Source organism: Saccopteryx leptura, chromosome 5, assembly GCF_036850995.1.
Source record: "Saccopteryx leptura isolate mSacLep1 chromosome 5, mSacLep1_pri_phased_curated, whole genome shotgun sequence".
NCBI lineage: Eukaryota > Metazoa > Chordata > Mammalia > Chiroptera > Emballonuridae > Saccopteryx > Saccopteryx leptura.
The window spans coordinates 211693220-211717434 of NC_089507.1; the positions used below are offsets into that span (position 1 = coordinate 211693220).

The window sequence follows — 24215 nt, forward strand, 5'->3', positions numbered from 1 at the left end:
CATAGATTACTGTGCCTACCATAAAGGTTTCTCATTCAATTCATCCATGGAAAGGTCCAAGAATTTCCACCTCTAACGAGTTTCTGGGTGATTACTCTTTGAGAACCACTGCTCTATACTAGTTCTCCCACCTTCAGCTGCGCACATTGTCCAAAAAGAAAGCAGTTGGTTCTCAGCACCTGGCTTTGACTGGACAGAGTTGAGGAGCACAGGAAATGCTTCCTGGAGCCTGTAAGTCTAAGCTCCATGAGGGTAGGGTGAGAGCATGGCACAGTGCTGGTATGTAGTACTCAATAAATACTGATTGGCCCTGGCCGGTTGGCTCAGCGGTAGAGCGTCGGCCTAGCGTGCGGAGGACCCAGGTTCAATTCCTGGCCAGGGCACACAGGAGAAGCGCCCATTTGCTTCTCCACCCCTCTGCCGCGCCTTCCTCTCTGTCTCTCTCTTCCCCTCCCGCAGCCAAGGCTCCATTGGAGCAAAGATGGCCTGGGCGCTGGGGATGGCTCTGTGGCCTCTGCCTCAGGCGCTAGAGTGGCTCTGGTCGCAACATGGCGACGCCCAGGATGGGCAGAGCATCGCCCCCTGGTGGGCAGAGCATCGCCCCATGGTGGGCGTGCCGGGTGGATCCCGGTCGGGCGCATGCAGGAGTCTGTCTGACTGTCTCTCCCTGTTTCCAGCTTCAGAAAAATGCAAAAAATAAATAAATAAATAAAAAATAAATAAATACTGATTGATTGAACGAATGAATGAATAAATAAAAGAGGTATGAGTGCTCAGTACTGCCTCTTTTCCCAGCCCCCTGGGAGTCCCTGCCCTGGTGAAGAAGCCACATTGGCTGTGATTCAACTTCATGTTGTAAGAGCCTGTTATGTTATAGACTGAATATTTGTTCCCCCCAAATTTATATTTTGAAACCCTAACCGCCAGTGTGATGGTATTTGGAGGTGGGGCCTTTGAGAGGTAACTGAGTTTAGAAGAGGTTATACGGGCAAGGCCTCCATGATGGGATTAGTGTCCTTATATAAAGAGGGAGTGACCAGAGCTTTCTCTCTGCACCATGTGAAGATATAGTGAGACTGTGACGGTCTGCAGGCCAGGAAGGAGACCTCACCAGAAACCAAACTGGGCTATACTTTGATCTTGGACTTTCCAACCTCCCAAACTTTGAGAAATAAATGCCTGCTGTTTAAGTCCCCCCAATGTAATGTTATAGCATCCCAAGCTGACTAAGAGCCCTTGGGAGTGGAGCTGTTTATTTTCTCCCATCCCTCCCTTGGCTTATAATGAAATCAATGAGGCAGCCAGGCCTCTGTTATTAATGGAGAGACAGCATTTCAGAATGCTAGAGCTCGATCAAGATAAGTTACTCCAATGTGCTCATGTATTATTATTAATAGCAATAGCTATAATTCATTGCACAGCCATTCAATTGACATGCTTACTTTGTTTTTGTTTTTTGCTTTTTTAATTCCCTCTAATCAGTATTTCCTTCCCCTTATTGTGGTACACAGCCTGTCTTTCCTGAGGGTGTCATTCATTGTGGTGGTTGTGGCCAGTCCACACATGTACACACGTAAACTATGGAAAAGATTGAAATTCAGGAGCTCTACTGTCTGTGGAATGCCCCTTTTGCAGGGCAGCAGGGCACGGACAGAGATGTCCCCTACACACAGAGGAACAAAGTCTTCGGGGTCATGCATTCTCGTTGTGGGGCACCTGCGTACCCCGTAACTCCTCAAGGTGCTGTGTTACAATCATAGCTCCCGGAGCTCAGGAGCCTTGAGGAGCCCCGCAGCTCCTTCTAGCTGCTCCCACGTGGCCCGAGTCCTGCTGTTGCTGTGGACACCCCACTCCCAGACCTCCCTCCTGGGCTCCTTTCCCTGTGGGTGCCCTTTGTGTGGACGCCCCTCCCCAAGGCCCAGACCTGTGACTAAGGACGTCCAGGTCCCCGACCGCTAGACACGCAACCTCTCAGAAGCCCCTGGTTGATTAGCTGCAGCGAGAGAGGCCCTCAGTCAGGGAGAGGCTGTGAGGGACGAGCCAGGAGGACTCCGCTGCCCAGCTGCGGTTCCAGCAGGATCGGACTCAGCCAGGCGGCCGAGTGCAGCGGCTGGCGGCCACCGCGGTGGGCACGCGGCCATTACGGTGGGCAGGCGACCGTCGCGGTGGGCAGGCGGCCACCGTGGCAGTGAGGCCACCATGGTGGACAGGCGGCCATCACAGCAGGGAGGAGGCCACCATGGTGGACAGGCGGCCATCACGGCGGTGAGGAAGCCACCTTGGCGGGCAGGTGGCCTCGTCAGACACAGATGCAGCAGGTCAAGCTGAGTCGGACAAAGGCGACGTGGTGGGGTGGTGGGGCTGACCCCGTCACTGAAAAACCCAGTCCCTGAGACAGGTCACCCAGAGTCGGGCCGCCATGCGGATTCGGCCAGAGGGCCTGGCCGATGGGCCCGTCAGACGCCCAGTCGGTGGGCCCGGGCAGAACGGTACGGGGAGGCCAGCTCAGGCAGGTCGGCGAGTGTCCGGGAGCCGGCCGGGTCAGCCAGCCGGCCGGCGGGGGGCCCGAGCCACGACGCCCAGGCCCAGGGAGCGGGAGCAGCTGGCTGGGCGGCCCAGTCCGCTCCGCCCCGTCCAGTCTGCTCCGCTCTGCCCCGCGGCAGAGACGGGTCCGGCCGCCGCCCCAGGGGCAGCCGTCATTACAACGGTCAGTCGGACACAGAATGGCGGTCAGTCAGATACAGCTTGTCGAGCACAGATGGAGTCTGGTCAGTTAGATGAAGTTACAGTCACTCAGTCACTCTGTCCGGCCCAGATGCCAGCTATGGGCAGTCAGGCGCACAGATTGCGGGTCTCGGTCCGTCAGGCGCCCATGAAAGCTGTGTTCAGACACAGCCGGGACAGGCTCGGGTTGCCTGGCGGTGATGGTGCGTGGGGTCAGGCAGACAGAGCCGCTTGCTCACACGCAGCCTGTCGGGCAGTCAGGAATCCAGTCAGAGCGACGCAGTCGCCTTGGAATCCAGAGGCCTCGCTCTGGGCGGAGCCTCCACTGGGGGCGGGGCCTCGCGAAGGGCCGGCCCCGCCCCTCGGCTCCCGGCAGCCTCTGGGCGTTGCTGTGGCAGCTGCAGAGGCAGCCGGGCCGGGCCGCTCCCTTCCCCGCCCCCATCCCCGGAGCGGAACGCGGGTGGGTTGGGCCTGCCGCGCTCCGCACAGCAGCAGGGCCCCCGCTCCGCTGCTGGCTCGGCACTTTTGTCAGCTCCTGGTACAGATGGGGATGATTGGAAGACTGGGAATGACTCTCGTCGGGCTGCACAGCAAGACAGCGACAGAGACCCAGAACCTCTGGATCCCTCCCGAGGTCCTCGCCGCCGAGGAATCGCATTTCTCTAGGCAGAGGGGGCGTGTCAGGAGGAAAGAACGGCCCAGGCGATGCTGTTCAGGGTTCTCTGGATGACTGGGGCGAGCACTCCCTTGTACCGAGCGCAATAATAAAAGCTTCATATACAATAATTCACTTGAGCCTGACACAATTTTCCTTTGAGGTTCAATAATTACCTTTTTTACATATGAAGAAACAGAAGCACAAAAGGGTTTGGTGACTTGCCCAGGGGCAGGGGTCTGTGAGATGTGGAGCCGGGGTCAGAAACCAGGCGGTTTAACTCCTGACATTGGCCCGTGGGCCTCTAACATACCCTGTACCCTTCTCCTTGTGAACTCTGAAGGCAAAGCATGAATCCCCCTCAGCAGGCATTGCTGGTCCGTGATGGGCCCTGCAGCGTCAGGGTCCTGTTAGTCTCTGCTTCAAGGACTCAGAATAAGGAGCTATCAAAACCAGGAAACTGGCAAACTATCGAGGACAGACCAGGGGTCTAGCTCACCGGGTTTAGAGAAGGGGAGAGCTGCGAGGTCAGAGAAGCCAGGATCAAGAGGCCACTGAAAGCTGTCGCTGAGGAACCTCATGATCATGGCTTCAAGTCCAAAGATCTGTGATCCAGCTCCAGCAATATGAGCCCAGAATTAGGATCACAGCATGGATCATAACCTCAAACACCTATAGGGAACAGAAAGGTAATGAAAATTATTCAAGCAACCAGACTGGCATACTGTCCTGAGGGGCATCTGTCTCTGCTCCTGCCCCTTGTGTTGTCATATACCCCCCGTCTTCTAGTCTTCTAGTTGGGTGACACTGTCAAGGTCAATTAACACAGTCTCAGTTTCTCCATCTGTATAATGGAAAGGAAAATTCAATTTTATCTCATAGGTTGAAATTTTGGGGGGATCAGTCGTGTCACTAAATGTAGAAAATATTTTGTAAAGTGTAACATACAAAGAGGGCTGAGAGAACATCTGCTACATGGTCTGTGAGTTCTAACCGTGTTCTTCTGTGGCAGGTCTCCTCCTATACAGAAGAGAATACCATTCAAGCATTATTCTGACTTACCCAGGCCCACAAGCTTATATGTGGTGGAGCCTGATTTGAAATTTAGGATTGTATGATTTCTAAGACCAGTCTCTTGTATTAGTGTTTTTCAAAGTGTGGTTTGGGTCCCACTGTTCACACCAAAATGACTTCAGGTGAAACCCAGATGAACATTTTCTTAATAGTTATATAATTTTTGTTATTTTCAATTTTAGAAGAGGCTTACTGATACTCCCAAAGTGCTAACTTCCACACAGCCAGACTGTGGTAGGCTGTATAATGGCCACCCAAAAATACAGAGACATAATCCCTGGAAACTGAATATTACTGAATATTACTTTATTTGGGAAAAGGATCTTTGTTGACATGATTAAGTTAAGGGTGTTGAGATGGGATCATCTAGGATTATCATTGCGGGCACTGAATGCCATCATAAATATCCTTACAAGAGGGGCAGAGGTAGGTTAAACAGACACACAGAGAATAGGAGGGGGCAATATGACTGCAGAGGTGGAGACTGAAATAATGTGGCCACAATCCAAAGACTGACAGCAGCCACCACAAGTTGGAAGACACAGGACAGATTCTTCCTTAGAGCCTCTGGAGGAAGCATGGAACTGTCAGCCTCTTGACTTCAGCCCCGTAAGATTAATGCTGAACTTCTGGCCTTGGGAACAATTTAAAAAATAAATTTATATTGTTTTAAGCTACTGGATTTGTGGTAATTTGTTTCAAAGCCACAGGGAAAAAAAATAGATCTACATGGCTTCAAAATTCATGTGTACCACTAGTATACAAACCCCTCTTTTAAAGAAAATAAACGTATTATTGAAAAAGAATTCTGTATTTACAGAAAATAAATGCAAATCTCTAATTTAAAGAGTACAGAGATTTCCCAAAGCACAGAAAGTTCCCATATACCCCCCCCCCCCCCCCCCCGTTCCCTTACTGTTAACATCTTACATGGATGGCTAAGGTGTATGTGTCACGACTGAGAAACCAACCTTGGTACATTCCTATTAGCTCAGCTCTTCAGTATTTTTATTTCACTAGTTTCCCCACTAACATCTATTTTCTGTTCCAGCATCCCATCCAAGATATTCCGTTCCATTTAGTCATCATGTCTTTTTAGTCTTCTCTGGCCTGGGACAGTTTCTCAGACTTTCCTTGTTTTTCATGACTTTGACAGTTTTGAAGAGTACTGGTCAGGTATTTTACAGAATTGTCCCTCAATTTGGTTTCCTCTGATGTTTTTTCGTGCTTAGAATGGAGTTATGGGTTTTGGTGAAGGAAACCACAGAGATAGTCTATGCCCCCTTTCTCACGACATCAGATCAGGGTTACACACTATCAACATAACTTGATCGCCTTGAGTACCTGGCCAAGGTAATGTCCGCCAGGTTTCTCCCCTGTGAAGTTATGTGGTTTTGCTCCCTTTCTGCTATTTGGAAGCAAGTCACTAAGTGCAGCCCATACTCAAGGGGGATTAAGCTCTGTATCTTGGAGGGGATATATTATTTGGAATTCTTCTGTAAGGAAAATTAGTCTCTTCTCCATTTATTTATTTATTCAGTCATTTATTTATATCAGTTTGGACTCACAGATATTTAGTTTATCTAATAACTATGGTATTTATTTTCTGTTCAAATTGTTCCAGCTTTGGTCAGTGGGAAGGAACTCTTATAGGTTGTCTCTTGTGTCACTTTGACACCAATTGTTTTGCACTACGGTTGCACCAAGATAATTTTAAGCGGAGCTCAGATGAACATTTTTTAAGAGTTGTATATTTACTTTAATAGACATTAGGAAAGCATGTCAAATTGATCATTTCATTAATACTGCTGAGGACAAGGCTAATATAGTGACTCTTTTACTTAACACCTCTCTGTCAATTCACAGAGAGACATTAAGTAAAACCTGGTCCTGCCAGTATATAGATATGGAGGGGGTTGTTAAGCTGAATGGGGAACAATTCAAGTTTGAGAAACTCTGTACAGGGCATAACTACTCCCAAATTCAAGCAATGAGGAGAAGGAGGATTATAAGCAGTCTGTCTGGGACACGCTCATGCAATCCATTTCCAGGACCCCTGCAGCCACCCAGACCTCCCTCCATGCAGCTGCATGGTGATGTTGGTAACAGCAGAACCACGCGGGCCCAGGCCTGGGAGGGATGGTGATAGGCTGGGTTTGTTTCCTAAGCAAGCTGCATAGGTGGCTTGCAGCTTAGCACCATTCTGCCTAATGAGCTTGAAGCCTTTGGCCTAACAAACACCGTTCAGTGTCACAGGCCTGACACGTGACGTTTCCTGAGAAGTGCCAGGAAGGCTCATTATTTTTATTTTCCTGTCTCAGCCTTGATCTGAGATAGGCAAAAACACACAGTGGCATCAGTGGTCAGAGTGGCCCTGACTCAGAGTCTTGTCTGGGGTCTCCAGGCCTTCTCCCCTAGCCCCACTGAGGATACTTAGAATTGGACTGGAGCATCTAGCTCAACTCACTCTGCACAATCCTGAGGCCTGGAGGATTGCCTCCGCGTTGATGAGTGACACCCCAGAATCTCCAGCCTGATCCGAAATGGAAAGTCCTTCAAAAATGAAGATTTTTAGTTTTTCCACTTCTAGTCTGAGCTGTGGGTGGCTGCAGGCTGGTGTGTTCTCAGGCCTCTAAACCCTCTATAGTACCTTTCCAGGGAGCTCCAGAGTCAGATGACTTGGATTAGAATCCTAGTTTTTCTTAAGAACTAGACAAGTTACATAGCCTCTTATCTACAAAAGCAAGATAGTAACAGTATCTACATCACAGAATCACAGTGCAAATTAAATGAGACGATATATATAAGGTGCTTAGTGCAGTGACTTGCCCATAGTAAGTGCTCAATAAATTTGTTCTTATTTTTTTAACAATTATTAATGTCTATTGTATGACAGACACTGTACTAGGTATTAGGGACATAGGGGAAAACAAGAAGAAAACAAACCAGTAAATTAATAAATAAGATAAAGTATATAAAGCAAGTCCTTTGTACCAATGCCTTGCACATAAGAAGTACATAGAAATATGTACAAATAATGAAATATTATTGATTAATGAAGGAAGGAAATAAGTAGGGTGATGTGATAATAACTGGAAGAAACCTCCTTGAGACAGGTAGGTCAGTAAAGGCCCTCTAAAGATGTAATACTGTAACTGAGGCATAAGATGAGAAGAAAGCCTTGCCAATAGCTAGGTAAAGAGCCATCCAGGTAGAGGAAACAGCATGTGCAAAGGCCTTGAGGTTGAGAAAAGCTCAGAGAGTGGAAGGAATAGCCAGGTGGCCAGTGTGGCTGGGATGTAATGACAGAGGGCAGTAGGCCATAGTAACAAGTTTGGGTTTTGTTCAAAGAGTGATAAAAAGTCACAACCAGATCTGATTTTTGATTAAAAGTAGGAGAATGGATTAGAAGGGAAGAGTAGTAGAAACAGAATAACAGTGAAGAGGCTATTAGAGTCATCCAGATTAGAGATGTTGCTTGTTTGGACTGGGTTATAGATCAGCACTGCCCTGTGATTTAATGAGATGATGGAAATGCTCAATCTCTGTGCTAACAGGGCAGCCGCTAACCACCTGCGGCTCTTGAACGCTTGGAGTGTGACTAGTGCAGATGAGGAACTAAAATTCTTAATTTCAGGTCATTATAATTAAAATTTAAATAGTTTCTTGTAGCAAATGGCTACTGTATTAGACAGCATGAGAAACTGGCTGTATTTTAAGTATATTGAGGAGGCAAATAGGATTTACGATGGTTGGGGGATAGGGAATGAGAGAGCGTGGAAACGAGAAAGATGTCTCATTTTTTTATTTGGGAACTGGGTGAATGATACTACCATTTACTAATTGGGGAAAAACAGACTCTGGGGAGATATCAAGAGTTTTGTTCTGCACAAGAGGAGTTTATGATACTGCTGGAACACTCAAGTGGCTGTATCAATTAGAAAGTGGTTGTATACATGTTTGTCGACATTGTCATCTTTAGGTTCCAGAGATACTAGCAGAAGGCTCTTCCACCCAACATTACCTCCTTCAGATAGCTGCTCAAAGTTTAAAACGTTCTACTTTTTATTTTTCCATAGCACTTTCACTATCTGCCCTTTTTTTTTTTTTTTTCTGAAGCTGGAAACGGGGAGAGACAGACAGACTCCCGCATGCGCCCGACCGGGATCCACCTGGCACGCCCACCAGGGGCGAAGCTCTGCCCACCAGGGGGCGATGCTCTGCCCCTCCGGGGCGTCGCTCTGCCGTGACCAGAGCCACTCTAGCGCCTGGGGCAGAGGCCAAGGAGCCATCCCCAGCGCCTGGGCCATCTTTGCTCCAATGGAGCCTTGGCTGCGGGAGGGGAAGAAAGAGACAGAGAGGAAGGAGGGGGGGGGGTGGAGAAGTAAATGGGCGCTTCTCCTATGTGCCCTGGCCGGGAATCGAACCCGGGTCCCCCGCACGCCAGGCTGACGCTCTACCGCTGAGCCAACCGGCCAGGGCCACTATCTGCCCTTTTATGCATTTTAAGGATTGTCTGTTTTCCCTACTAGAATATAAATTTCAGGAGAGCAGAAATTTTCCGTTTTTTTTTTTCCTTTGTTGCTGCATTCCCCCCTTAAGTGGCACAAAGTAGGGTCTCAGTAGACAAGTGGTGAATGAGTAAGGTGACCAATCGTCCTCCTTTAGGGAGGACAGTCCTTCTTTTGTAAGTTTCATCCTCCCTCAAAAAGTGTCCTCCTACACGTCCTCCTTTTTCATATTGGAAAACTAATCTGTAAATGTCTGGATTCGATCGATGCAGAGTCGACCCATTACGTGTGATGTGACATATTTGTATCTAAATGAGTACTTTTTTCTTACAATTATTATTAAAATTTAATAGACATGTAAGCATAATTACAACATAAAATATTACAGATGTTTGCCTGACCAGGTGGTGGCGCAGTGGAAAGAACGTCGGACTGGGATTCAGAGAACCCAGGTTCGAGAGACCCCGAGGTCGCCAGCTTGAGCACGGGCTCATCTGGTTTGAGCAAAAGCCACCAGCTTGAACCCAAGGTTGCTGGCTCCAACAAGGGGCTACTTGGTCTGCTGAAGGCCCGTGGTCAAGGCACATATGAGAAAGCAATCAATGAAAACTAAGGTGTTGCAACGCGCAATGAAAAACTAATGATCGATGCTTCTCATCTCTCTCCGTTCCTGTCTGTCCCTGTCTATCCCTCTGACTCACTCTCTGTGTCTGTAAAAAAAAAAAAAAAAAAATTACAGATGTTTTTATTATGCATTTATCATATTTTAGAGTATTATTGTTGCAATGAATAAAATGTTTTTATTTACGATATTGTTTTCTTCCATTTATTTTTGTCCTCCTTTTCACTGTAAAAAAGTTGGTCACCTTATGAATGAGTGAATGAAAGATGGGAAAGTGCCTCCTTGTTTAAGAGTGGGAGTGAAGGAACCGAGAAATACTCCTTTTCGGGTATTCTAAGGCCAGTAACAATTACGGTTGCAGACAAGGCAGAAGTGCGTCCAGATCCCACGTGACACCTCTCTAGCCCTTCCCCCCACCGGAACGTTTCAATCCCGGAACCTTGGCTCGTGGGTCCAGGCGTAGGGCACTTCCGGTGCCCCTCCTTTCTAACCAGCGTAGAGAACTGCCAAGTCAGTTCCGGCAGAGAGCGCGGTAAGAAGCAGATCGCGGCCTTCTCCTCCTTACTCCTTCGGGCCCCTCTAGGCCCCCCGGCCTCCGGCTGGCGGGTGGCCTGGGGGGCCCGGGGGCAGGCAGCAGACTCGGTTCTGCAGAGAGACGCAGAGCCCTCCTGCGGTTGCCACTGGCCCGGCCTAGGCTTTGAAGCAGCAGCGAACCTCTCCCCCCGCCCCCACCTTCATCTCCGCGACCTGATGGCGGTGGCCTCTCCCAGCCGCATCCCAGGTCTCCAGGCCCAACCCTCCGAGGCCTCCGCGAAGCCCCTGCTGAGCCACGGAGGATGCAGACGCGTTGCCCTTGAGCATAGGGCGTGGCAGGCATGGCGGGCGAGAAGAATGGCGGCTCCTGGAATGCGGCAAGGCCGCTAGGGCCTTCCAGGGCACGAGGAGGCGGGTCTACGTGCACACGAGCTCGCTCCCCCTGCGGCCTTGGAGCCGCGCGGGTGCGGCACCTCCGGACAACGGTGGACAAAGGCCTTACCGGCCAGAAGGTGAGCAGAGCCCCAGTGGACGACGGGTGGAATGGTTAGCGGGCCATCGGGCGGCTGGTCTAAGTTCTGCCATAGACTTTGATTTCGCAAGAGAGAAACGGCAGGATAACAGACCATGTTTGGCTAATAGGAAGTGCCCACCACCCATTGGGAAGATTTACTGGCCATTTATAGGCCTGTGTATATAATATGAAAAAGCTGCTCTCAACTTTCCCCCCAACCTTTCAAAAGAGAACTTTGCTACATCTAGGCCTTCTAGATGTAAAGAGGTTGCCAACGTATGATAAAGTAGAGTTAGAAAATCACACGTCTTGCAAATGCTCATTTAAAAATAAATAAAAAGAAATGTCTTCTGGAAATGACTTTTAGAAAAGGAACTGTTAGACTACCTCGATTTAGAAACGACAATGCGACGTAAGGAGCGACACGTCCACATTCGTTAAGTGGGTTAGGACATGGAGTAGAAGACCTTCCGGAAGAAGAAAAGAAAGTTCTATACCAGACTGGTCATATTTAGAAGACATTTTCATACCATAACCATTGTTTTATGTGTGCTTTTTGTTTCTCACTACTGTGTAATAGTTCATACTAAGTACTTTTTGAAATATCTTTCTACATGTTCTGAAGTGCCTGATAAAATTAGAGTTAGTAAATATCTTGTTAAAATTCATATCAAATAGTTATTTTGGGAATGGCCAAACCACCTCTTTGAACAATAGCCATTGTATTTGTGCCCTGGTTCAAGGGAGAAGAAAGTGCAAAGAGCTCTGTGCTGGTGTGTTTCTAAGTGAGGCAAGATGAACCATTGTCCCTTATTGTCATGCATTTTGTTTTACTTCGCTGTGTATATAGTGTATATAATGGACAAATGAGTCCTAATTTACAACATCTAGTCTTTCTAGATGTTAAAGAGGTTGCCAGTGTATGACAAAAATAGTAAGCTAATCATTTTTGTACATTTGTGTTAAAATTCCTAGCAAAGATTGTCTTCTGGAAATTTGAGCATTTTAGCCCACATGGTTGGTGGAGGAGGGGGAGAGGGGAAGGGTGGTCTTAGGCTACAATGTTCATATTTTGAAGACACCTTCAGATTATAACTGTTAATATGTGCGTAGTTCTTTCAAAACTGCTGTGTATATAGTGGACAAATTAAGTCCTTATCTGAAACATCTAGTCCATCTAGATGTTTAGAAGTGCCCAAGGTATGTTAAATGTAGAGGTAGTAAATATCACTTTTGTAGATATCTTTTTGCCTAAAATTCATAGGAAATAATTATCTTTATAAACCACCTCTGTGAGCAGTATACTACAGTCTATACTTGTTCAGTGGATTGGAGGAGGTGGGAGGGAAAGAATTGCAAAACGTAATATGCTAGTGTGTTCATATTTGGACATTTTCAGATAAAACCATTTTTGTATGTTATGTGCATTTTGTTTTGCTGTGTAGATAGTATATATAATGGACAAATAAGTCCTAAAATTGCCATGTCTAGTTTCTAGATGTTAAAGAGGTTGCTGGTGTATGACAACGTAGTTAGTAAAAATAGCATATTTTGTACACTTTGTATTGAAATTCATAGGAAAGGCTTGTCTTATATAAGTGACTTGGATATGAATTTGTTCAGCCACCTCTAGGTGTTACACATGCCTGTACTTGTCCACTGGATTGGGGGTGGAGAGAAGGGGGAGAGAGGGAGTGGTTCAGACCAACACGGTCATATTTAGAAGATACCTCAGATCATAACCATTGTTATGCGTGCAATTTTGACAGTGCTGTGTACATAGTGGACAAGTAAGCTCTTATATGAAATAACTAGTCTTTTTAGACATTTAGAATTGCTTGATGTATTTAAAAGTAGAAATAGAATAACACTTTTTGTAAATACCTTCTAATACCTGATAGGAAATACTGCCTTTAGACATATAATTGTTAAACAGCCTCTCTGAACAGTGTATTCTATGGACTTGTTCACTGGGTTGAGGGAAGTGGGTGGGAAGAAATTGCAAAAAGATGTTTTGCTAGTGTGTAATAGAACATTTTAGTTTACTCTTTGCCCTATATGTAATGTGCAAGTTCATTTAACTTTACTGTATATATTGTGAATATACTGGACAAACAAGTCCTAATTTTATAATATCTAGTCTCTAGATATTAAAGAGGTTGCCAATGTATGACAAAAGTAGAGTTAGTAAACTAACACATTTTGTACATTTGTGTTAAAATTCATCGAAAGGCCGTCTTTTGGAAATGAAATTGTGAAGTCATCTGAGTGACACATGTGCCTACTCAGCCCACTGGGCTGACGGGGGACAGAAGCTGGGAGAAAGAAGGGGTTCCAGGCTGGAGTGTTCCTGTGGAGAAGACACTTTCAGATGTAACCATTGTTACATGTGTGTAGTTTATTCAACACTACTGTGTATATAGTGGACAAACTTAAGTCCTTATTTGAAACATCTAGTCTTTCTAGATGTTTAGAAGTGCACAAAGTATGTTAAAAGTAGAGGTAGTAAAATAACACATTTTGTAGATGTACTTTTGTTACAATTCATATGAACTTTTGTTTTTTGGAAATTGAATAATCAAAATGATCAAACCACCTCTCTGAGCAGTACACGTATTTGTGCTGGTTCAGGGAAGAAGAAGAAAGTGCAAAGGGTTTTGAATTAGGCAGGATTAACCATCTTCCTGTGTTCCTGTGTGTTTTGTTTTACTTAACTGTGTATATAGTGTGTCTGAAGGACAAACGTCCTATTTACAACGTGTAGTCTTTCTAGATGTTCCAGGGGTTGCCAGTGTATGACAGAAGTAGTTAGTAAACAAATATGTTGTAGTTTGTGTTAAATGCCAAGGAAATAACTGTTCTGAAAACAACATGAAGTGAAATTGTTAAAATCCCCTCTTAGCATGACAGATGCTTATTCTACTTGTTCACTGGGTTGATAGGATGGGAAAGGGAAGCGGTCAACGTTCCTTCCTATTTAGAAGACACGTTCAGACTACAGCCTCTGCGGTTTGTTCAGCGCTATTCTGTATAATGAACAAACTTAAATCCTTATTTGAAACATCTAGTCTTAGATATTTGAAGGCGCACAGCATATGGTAAAAGGAGAGTTAAAGTAATACCCTTTAAGTATTTTTTTCTGTTACTTCACAGGAATGGTTCTATTGGGGAACGGGATTTTTAAACGATGTCTTGGAGAGCAGGCTGACTGTTCGCGGGAGTACAGAGAGCAGGGTTCTGTGCCCACGAGTCTTTAGACAAATTCAGCTTGTCTAGCCATTGTTAACATGTTTATGTTTTAGTTAATAGTGCTATGTATTCAAGGGTAAACAAGTCTTAATGCCCAAAGTATATTAAAAGCAGAGGTAGTAAAATAATCCCTTTATGAATGCCCTTTTGTTCGTTCTTAGGAAGGAGGACTCTCCTGGGAGTGTCTTTGTTAGTCCACCTCTTGGAGCTTCTGTCCTGTATTTAGTCACTGAAATGGCGGAGGGAGAAGAGGAAGGGTGAAGGGAAGGGCTCTTTGCTAGTATCTCCGTATCTAGAAGGAAGTTTTAGGTTATAACTGTAGGTCTACATGTGCATTGCTGTCAAGTTCCTGTGTTTACCGTGGACACGGTTCATTGTTTTGCAGCATCAGAGCTTTTTAGATGTCCTGCGGTAACACATAACAAGTAGAGCTAGTGAATTAACCAATTTGTAAATATATCTTCGTTATAATTGATAGAAAAGAGGCATCTTGGACATGGAATTGTTAAGCCATCTCAGAAGTGGACGGCAGGACATGTTCATGAGGCTGGCAGCAGGGGAAGGACAGGGTGAGATGGGTGTGGATTTGTTCGTATTGACATTGTGGTGAGAACCTTGATGTGTGTGTCTCTTTGGGCCGCACTGTAGCACCACACTGTTAAGTGGAAACTTGCCTCCTTGCTAGAAGTAGATCATAATTCTCTTAGAAGCATTATACTTTGTGTACTCTGCTGCTTTGTGTCACATTTTTAATTGAACATTAAGGGAATGCAGTACAGTAACTGCCAGTATCTTTATCTAGAGGTCTGTTGCTATTTTTGTCCTTTATGAAATTTTTATTGCCAAAAAAGGCAAGATTACATTTTCTCTTTTTTAATTTTTTTTTTCTTCCAGATTGAGTTGGTGTAGTGTATTCTTGGTTATCAGAATACTCATATTTTGGGACTTTGAAGTGGTAAATATTCAGATGTGTGAAAAAGCATGACACATAACTATGATCTTAATAAAAATGTAAGCTTAAATGTATAGATACACGGGACATAGAAGGATACGTCAGACTCAACTGCTTGGGATTATAGATGGCTTGGTTCTTTGTTTCTTGTGCTTTTCAGTTTCCTATTATATACACATGTTAACTTTTAAGGAATAAATATTTTAAAAACCTACCTGAAGTCCTCATTGCTTGTAAAGTCTGCGTGCTCCGTAGAAGCACGGTGTTCACACCCTTCATGCTGGGCCCTGCGGTACCCCCGGGAGTTCTGGTCTTCAAGGTAACTGCTCTTCTGTGGTTCAGACTTTCCTCAAGCTATTCCTTTGGCCTCTAAGGCCCTTTCTACACTTTTCACTTAGCAAGTCAAGTTGCCCAACTCATTTTTTTATTTATTTTTTGTATCTTTCTGAAGCTGGAAATGGGGAGGCAGTCAGACAGACTGCTGCATGCGACCGACCCGGATCCACCGGGCACACCCACCAGGGAGCAATGCTCTGCCCATCCGCCCGACGCTCTGTTGTGACCAGAGCCGCTCTAGCGCCTGAAGCAAAGCCATGGAGCCATCCCCAGCGCCCGGGCCATTTTGGCTCCAATGGAGCCTCAGCTGCAGGAGGGGGAGGGGTGGAGAAGCAGATGGGCGCTTCTGTGTACCCCGGCCGGGAATCGAACCCTGGACTTCTGCATGCCAGGCCGACGCTCTACCACTGAGCCAACTGGCCAGGGCCTTACCCAACTCATTTTAATGTATATACATCTTCTCTATGAAAACCGAACACCTGAGAAAGCACCAGAACAAAATGTCAGAGGTTCCGCTCTCCCTTGCAGACCCTGTCTGTGCCTTCCTTTTAGGGGACCCGCTTGTACAATCGTGGTTACTTGAAAGTCTTCTGGACTGAGCTCAGGCTTAAACTCCGCACTGCAGGATGCCACGGGATGCCAGACACCGCCAGAGCTCAGGAAATGTCTTGAATGCAGAGACAAATGTTGAGCTTTTTCAACTGACTTGTCTGGCATTGCAGTTACCAGCACTGGTTGAACAGCTGGCTTCCCAAGCTGGAAGTTGATTCCACAGCTGAGCAACTCAGAGGGTGCAGGTCAGGTGCAGCACTGCCTACCCCAAGGCAGGTACAGAAAACCTAACAGGATGTACAGGGGTTCTTACTCCAAGCTTGGAGGTGATGCTCAAGATACACCTCCGAATGTGGGGAGGGAGCATTTCTCACGTCCCCTGGGTGCTGTCAGTATAGCCTGGGTGGGCTGGGGAGCCAGTGCGAGCAGGCAGAGGAGGCCTTCCCCATCACCTCGACCCCATTGGTTGATGCCCCTCAGAGACGGGTGTCAGCTGGGATGGGCCTCAGGGAGGCGCATAGGCCTTGAACCCCTGGTCTGGAGGGGAAGCAGCAGGTGCACTTGGGATAGCTCATCCCAGGCTGGGACCAGTCTGCACACCCAGATCAGCCAGAGCTGCAGATAGAGGCAGAAGCGCGCGCTCCTCTGGGGCTTAAGGTGGTCACACCCATCAAGGTCTGCAGGGGAAGGCAAGGCTCATGAAGAGCTAAGAGGCTGGGTTAGCTCTCAGAAAAGCTTAGACCCCCAAGGCAAAGCGAGTCCTCTGTGGACAGAAGAGGAAAGAGGTCCAGAGAGGGGCAGCCTCCCGGGGGTCATACCTCAGCTAGCAATATGTATTGCCAGGGAAAGAACGCTGGACAGATAGGCGGTCGGGGCCTCAGCGCTCATCTGAGCTGTCTTCACACACCGGGAACTGCCAAGTGCTCCCATCTGGGCCTCAGTCTCAGTGGTAAGTGAGGGGTTTATTCTGGCTGGCTGAGGAGGCTTGCCTCTCCAGTTCAGAGGCAGGGCCTTTCCAAACCACAAATTCCATCAGTGGCAGAGCCAGGGCCAGAAGCCTCTAAATACTGTTCTCTAGTAAAAGGAACCAGGGTCCTTAGAGAAATGGCTAATTCCAGGGCAGCAACAGGAAAAGCACAAGATGTCCTAGACCTCAAATATCACGTTGTGGCAGAAAACAAGGAAGTGCTCAGACAACAATAGGAGCATGTGGAAAGGACAAGGCGGCTCGAAGTGGCTTCCACTGGCCAAATCCGACCATGTTTGCATCAAAATATAGAATGATAATAACACATTAAATAAAATAGGAAACCGTAAATCCAATGCTGATAAAAATAAATGAAAAGTATGATAAGCAAAGGAATACTCAAATAACCTCTTCACAAAAATACTTATTAAAAGGCAATAGACACAGTCAACAGAGTGAAAAAGCAACCAGTGGGAGAAAATATTTGTAAATCATATCTGATAAGGGGTTAACATCCAGAAGACATAAAGAACTCAACAAAAAAAATCAATCCAATATAAAGATGGACAAAGGACCATCTGCACAATAGACATTTTTCCAAAGATGACATACAAATGACCAGCCAGCATATGAAATGATGCTTTACCTCACTAATAATTAGGGAAATGCAAATCAAAATCACAATGAGGTGTCACCTCGTGTCCATTTGGATGGCTACTTACAGAAACAGTAACCAGTGTTGACAAGGCTGTGGAGAAAGGATCCCTTGTGTACTGTTGGTGGGATTGTAAAATGGTGTCACTGCTATGGAAAATAGGATGACAGTCTCTAAAACAATCAGAACTAAGAACTGCTGTATGATCCAGTTACCACCTGCCCATTCCCGCACGTCCTGTACTCGCCAATATCATCCTGCAGAAGCCTTCCCTTTACAAAGTAGTAACCTCTAACCTACCTGCACCCCACACACTTACCTAGATTTTTCTTGTACATTTTTTTTTTGTGTTCCTTGACTACTGATCCAGAACGTAAGTTTCTTGATACCAAGGACATTGGCTGGTGCTGTATCTCCAAACCCTGACCAAACTCCCTCTCCCCACAGCCTATCTGCTGATGGGAGATAGGCTGACTGAGTTCATGTAGATTTCAGTTCAGCCCTGTCAGCTCCCAAACGCCTCCCTAGCTAATGGAGATGCCCACGAGCCTAGAGGCTGAGGGCAGAAGACAAACCCTGGAAGAGGAGGACGAGGTAGCAGGCAGCCAACAGACAAGCTTTGAGATCTCTCAAAGAGGCAGAGGACCCCATGAGCTGGTGATCACTGGACGGTAATGGAACAATGTGTAAATGCAGAATGCCTCGCTGGGGAGAGCTCTTCACGAGTGCAAATCCCTCAGCTGCTGTGATCTGTTAAACCGAGAAATCTGACACGGAGGACACTTCCGCTTCACCTGCGTGGGCAGGGCCACCTCCCTGTCGGTCTGCAGGGCTTGTGGACCTAGTATCGGGACCATGTCGTCCCTGCCTGCCCCTTTTTCTCCCACCCCAGGCATCTGCTTTCTGAGAGTCGAACTCTGAATTTAGTGTTCTACATGGACTACTGAAGTTAACTTTCCTGACTTTATAAAACAGATGGGTTTATTATTCCCATATTACCAATGGGGAAACTGAGGCAAAGAGCAATCACTTACCTAATGTCATGCAGCTGGTCTGGCAGAGCGGCTGAAATCCAGAACTCCTGCTCATAATCCTGCTCTGCAATGTCAGCAAAATCAAGCAGACAGGCCGGAAATGCTCTGGCTTAATTAGGGGGAGGCTTCCAGAAGAGTGGTGAGCATTAATCCCCCTCCCTCTCCACCTGACACGAAACAAGAGAAAGTCTGTGACAGCAGCATGTGTTTTAAGTTATGACAGGAAGAAGGACTTCCTGACACTCTCTTTCAATATAAAAACCTGCTCTCAGGAAAAGATATGGTGTCGGTTTCTATTCATTAAAATCATAGATGATCAGTGTTGTTAGGGCTTAAAGGCCGAGAGTCCACTGCCGCCTTCCCTGTGATCAGCTTTCAGTAAGGGATGAGGGGGGAACGGCCCCCATCTGTGGCCAGCCACGCTACAAACCATCTTTGTGGTATCAGAGGGCACCTGAGGCTGAGAAGTCTAGAGTCTAGCGTCAAGTAGAAATAGGCAGACCCCTAATTTAAGGTACCCCCAAGGAATGGAACCCACAGTAAATTGAGTAGAAAGCACATATGAAAAAAGGGAGTGAGGATAAGCTTCCCCAAACTCCTTGGTTGAGAAAACTTCATTACTCTATTGAGGGGCTGAGCAGATTCTTCCTTTCAAATAATAAAATACCATGTTTCTCTTTTTGCCTTGGCCAACAGGGAGCTCAAAGCCAGGTTTTATAATCACCTTGGCTAATGCTTATACAAAAATCCATACTGACTTCTTCCATTTCCTTCTTGATCATAATTATGTAATTGCTAGTGAAATAACATGCTTCCCTTCATCTTGGATATCATGGAATTTATGGTCAGATTTTAAAATCTATTATCACCTAATTATAAAGCCAGTTAGAGCTAATATGTATGCATATCTGTATTGGTTTCTCCCTTTTTTATTTCAATTGTGACTTTTATTTTGAAATAATATCACACTAAAATTGCAAGAATGATATAGCCGCTACAGAAAATAGTATGATGGTTCCTAAAAAAATTAAAAATTGAGTTACACACATGACACAGCAATTCCATTTCTGATTAGATACCAGAATTAAAAGGAGGGTCTTGAAGGCCCTGGCTGGTTGGCTCAGCAGTAGAGCGTCAGCCTGGTGTGTGGAAGTCCCGGGTTTGATTTCCAGCCAGGGCACACAGGAGAAGCGCCCATCTGCTTCTCCACCCTTCCCCCTCTCCTTTCTCTCTCTCTCTCTCTTCCCCTCCTGCAGCCAAGGCTCCATTGGAACAAAGTTGGCCCAGGCTCTGAGGATGGCTCCATGGCCTCTGCCTCAGGCACTAGAATGGCTCCGGTTGCAACAGAGTAATGCCCAGATGGGCAGAGCATCAATCACCCCCTGGTGGGCATGCCGGGTGGATCCCGGTCGGGCGCATCTGGGTCGGACACATGCGGGAGTCTGTCTGTCTGCCTCTCCCCTGCCCCCGACCCCGGCTTCTCACTTCAGAAAAAGAAAAAAAGGAGGGTCTTGAAGACATTTGTACACTGTGTTCTTTACAGCATTATTCACAATAGCCAAAGAGTGGAAGCAACCCAAGTATCCAGAAGCAGGTGAATGGATAAACAAAAGGTGGTGTGTGCATACAATGGAATATTTAGCCTTAAATAAAAGAAGGAAATTCTGCTACAACATGGACAACCCTTTAGAACATTATGCTAAGTGAAATCAGACATTTATAAAGAGACAAATACTGTATAATTCCATTCATGGAAGGTACCTAAAGTAATCAAATGGTAGCTGCCAGGGGCTGGGAGAAGAGGGAGAGGGGGTTTTGTTCAATGGTACAGACTTCCAGGTCTGCAAGACGAAAAGGTTCTGCAGATGGTTGCACGGTGGGATGGTTACAGAACAAGGTGAATGTACTTAATTGCCACTGAACTAAGTATACACTTAAAAATGGTTGAGAGGGTACCTTTTATGCATACTGTACGATTAAAAAATTGCAAACATGGTTTAAAAGAACTCCTAAGTCCCTTCACCCAGATTCACCAATTATTACTCTGCTGTATTTGCTTTGCCATTCTAAATAGACAAATATATTTCAAATCGTTGGAAAGTTGAAGAGATCATCTCCCTTAATCACCAAGTATTGAAGTGCGTGTTCCTTAAGAACAAGGAGGCCCTCCTACATAGACACCAGGCGATCACCAACGTTGAGCATTTGACATGAACATAATACTATTAAGTCATCCAGCATTTCCACACTTCACCAAGGGTCTCAATAATCCATTTTTCTTCTGGATTCCGACTTTCTGGTGGGTGTGGGGAGGCTTTGGAGGTAGGGGAGTAGGTGAGGCAAAAGCAGAGGGTCCGAGGCCCTGCAGGCTTTTGTGGGGAAGCCTGAAGAACACCACCCGGACCCCTCAAACTTTACGAGTGATAGTAGTGAGGCTCCAGAAAGGGAAGGAGCCTGGCTGATCGTCACTGTCACTCCGCACATACCCAACAGGCCACCGTCCCACTGCCCCCAGCGCTCTCCCCAGGGCTAAAGCCCCCAGCCTGCCACAGCCTAGAAAACCCTTGTTTCAGCTTTCTGCTGCTTCTCAGCACCTAGAAACTACTCGACCTCAGGGCTGGCTCCGAACCAGTGATTGCAGATTCTGCAACTCAGCACTGTTGTGGTTAAACCCCTTAAATCCCCAAATAGCAGAAAAGCATCCCAGCAAAACGACCTCCTCCGGGAGTTGCAACGTGACCCATCTCACCTTTAGGCTTCCCGTAACTGGGAGGTAAGATTTTACCTCGAGTTATAGAACAGGAATAGAGGATTTAAAGAATGCTTTTCCTTCCAACCCCAAGATGGGATCTTCAACACTCCTACACTGGCAACATCTCCCATGTTTATTTTTCAAATGGGTTTTTCATTTTCCCCAAACAGTGGAAGCTGTTAGTGCTGGGGGCTATATTTTTGGCTCAAGTGGCCTGGGTGTGCCTCTCCAAGTATGACTGCATTTATTTACATATGGAAAATCATTCCAGAGGGTGATTATATTCTCTCCAGCACAGCTCCCAGGTTGTGTGTGTGGAACTTCTTTTTTGGAACAGGTGGCGCGTGTGGGATAGATGAGTAAGGTGGTGTGACAGCACATACCCTGTGATGCTCACTGCCACGGGAGGGCACCGGGGCGCAGAGAGAGCACATGGACTTCCCGGAACCACCACCTGACTGCCCAGTGAGCATAGACAGGCTTTTGTCTCTCTGGGCCTCTTCATCTGTCAACTGGGGAGAGTGCCACGGAGTTAGTTGCCAGGAAATATTTTCTGGGTAAGTGATGGCCTCTGTTGAGTGCCTCGCATAATGCCTGGCACACACTGGGCACTCAGTGCCTGAGCCTGGGCCCCTCTCCCTCATGGCAAATCCTGGTGGGCTTCCTGACCGCTGGGTCTGTGCTCAGGTGAGCAGTGACGACTTCCATAGCACTGACAACATAGTTTGTTTCTAACACTTGTGCCAAGGGGTATCTTATTTGCTCCTTCTGAACGAGCAAATAAATCCTCATCTGTCCTCCCCCCACACACACACCTGATTCCCGATCCCTGCTCCATGTTGCTGAGGGTCTGTGGGGGAGGGGGAGGCGGCCTTGGGAACCACTGCTCCTTCCAGAGCGCACGGCCTGGAAGCTGGGAGACTGTCACACACTTACAAGCAGCCAGAAGCCCCCTCACACTGTCCCACCAGCCTTCTTGTAACTGTGCCCTCATCTACAGTGCATGCTGATGCTCTGGTGACTTGTCTCTGCTCTCTCCCTCCAAGGCTGCCCCTGAATGCCGACAGTAACCATTTCACTTAGTGAAGAGTGTGGCGGCTGGGCAAGATGCCAGCCAGCACCGCCTCCCCCCAGTCTCTTGAGGATGTCCTTTATCACCGATTACAAAGGGTTAGCCTTCCAAAGCCTGCGTTTCCTACTGCACTGAAAGGGGCAGAGAGTTTCCGGATGACCAAAGTGATCTCGGTCAAAAAGGTGCTAATAACATCTCATGTGTATTGAGCACCAAGGACTGTACGTGTGTGACCCAAACAGAACTGGGCCCTCCTGCTGCCCTGGCTCTGCCTGGTCACCGAAGTCCAAGAAACCACAGCACTGCATACAACCCAATTTAGAGCTATTCAAAGGTTGACTTGGTTTCTGAAGAAAATGCCAAAGGAGAAACACATTCTCAATGCATAGAGAAGCTCCTTGAAGTCCTCTTTAGACAGTTCTCCTTCTCTGGTTCTTCTGTTCCATCGGGACTTCAGAAAAAGCTCTGCTCTTTCTCTGCCCCCTCAAGACTTCCCAAGCTAGCCCCACTGGGCCTCTCCCCACGCGGTGCCTTCACTCCCCAGTGGCCCTTCTAGCCTGTTTGGTCACTCACCACTCTCCTAAGAAACATGATCAGCCTCCTGGCCTGAAAGTTCTTTCTCTTTCCAGGGAGCAGGACCCAGGGTCTTGGTGAAGGCAATCTTCCACCTTACTGATGCCACGGAAGTCATCACTGCCCACCTGGGCCCAGACCCAGGGGTCTGGAAGCCCACACAAGACGATGTGCCAACTCTTTGAATCCTCAGCAGCCATGAACGGGCAGAGCTGGGATGTTAGCCCAGAGGTCATCAGATTCCATGGTCAGATGCATAGCAAGATGTCTGTCATAGAACAAGTGCTCAATAATAAGCTGCTTTCTCCACATCATATCTGCTCAAGAAACTTTAAGGGTTCCCTATGGCCTTGATCCAGCTGGGGCAAGCAAATCATGGCCCTCAGGCCAAATCTGGCCTGCCACCTGTTTTTGTAAATAAAGTTTTACTGGAACACTAAAGCTGCTTTCACCATGCAAAGTTGGGAAGTTACAACAGAGACTGTATGGCTGGCAAGACCTAAAGTATTTCTTATTTGGCTCTTTACCGAAAGGGTGTGCTGACCCCTGGCCTAGAGAATAAGAAGCAACAGAGACTGCCTCTTATCCTCCTTTGAATCTGCTATGAAACATGTGTTTAATAAATAAATTGCAAATGAATGAACAAGATGTCCACACCATCATCTTATGTGCAAAGAGCCACAGGCTTATGTGCAAAGAGATCCCAAATAAAGTTCAACACTCCCACTTACCTGGCTCCAAAACAGTGCCCCCTTCTCGTAGGTTGCAGACAGCCTTCCAGGACTACCGTGGATGTCTCAGACTCCTTGACCTCTGGAGCGATCAGGGAAGTCAAAGTGATTAAATCTACCCTTATACACCCATTCTCCCTTCGACAGGAAAATTCCATACTCCTCCCCCTGGGCTGTGCAACATAAAATATTCTCTTTTAAATTCAACATACAAAAGTATAACGTTGAATATGCTTTTCAAACTATGCTCACCCTTCACTCATGAAAACCATGGGTCGTGTCCACCCTGCTCCTTTAGCCCCTGGGGAAACCGGGAGCAGGTGAAGGACTCAGGGTGCTCCAGGGGGCCCAGTGAGATGGAAACAGCCAGGTTCTCCCGAGGCCCAGCTCAGCACTCAGCTGTCCCTCAGACGCCACTCCCTGTCAGGGCAGGCAGGGGAGAGTTCTAGTGGGTAGGGGGGGGGGGCTCACCTCTCTCCTGGCGGACCCAGGCCAGGCTCTTGTGCCGTCATGGCCTCCACCAGGCGCCTTGGCACTGTCAAAGCTAAACTTTGGGGTTTCCCAGGGGCGGAAGGTGACTGGGCACTGGGTCTGCGGTGCTGAGGCTGGCAGGAGACAGGAACCCCAAGTTCTAGGGCTAGGACCACCAACAGGAGAGCTGGCCCAGTCAGTGACAGGTGACAGCAGATTCAGGACCCCTCCTCAGAA

General features: G+C 47.1%; 1 protein-coding gene and 1 long non-coding RNA gene across 10 annotated transcripts in view; one reads left to right on the forward strand and one right to left on the reverse strand.

Moving 5' to 3' along the window:
- Window positions 1–18525, reverse strand: part of EPB41L1 (erythrocyte membrane protein band 4.1 like 1) — a 162219-nt gene extending 143694 nt beyond the window's left edge. Inside the window, exon 1 of one of the 9 annotated variants that reach the window (XM_066383908.1) lies at window positions 18380–18525. Coding sequence is in view for 8 of the 9 variants with exons in the window: in XM_066383903.1 (XP_066240000.1) it covers window positions 18380–18434 (55 nt within the window). In the remaining variant the exon portion in view is untranslated. The remainder of the gene's footprint in view (window positions 1–18379) is intronic. The other 8 variants (XM_066383903.1, XM_066383902.1, XM_066383904.1 and 5 more) reach the window with 8 other exon arrangements.
- On the forward strand, window positions 10061–15049 carry LOC136405042 (uncharacterized). The gene is made up of 2 exons (XR_010751459.1): window positions 10061–10632; window positions 14362–15049. It is a non-coding gene; the product is annotated as an uncharacterized lncRNA (long non-coding RNA).
- Window positions 18526–24215: the final 5690 nt, after the last annotated feature.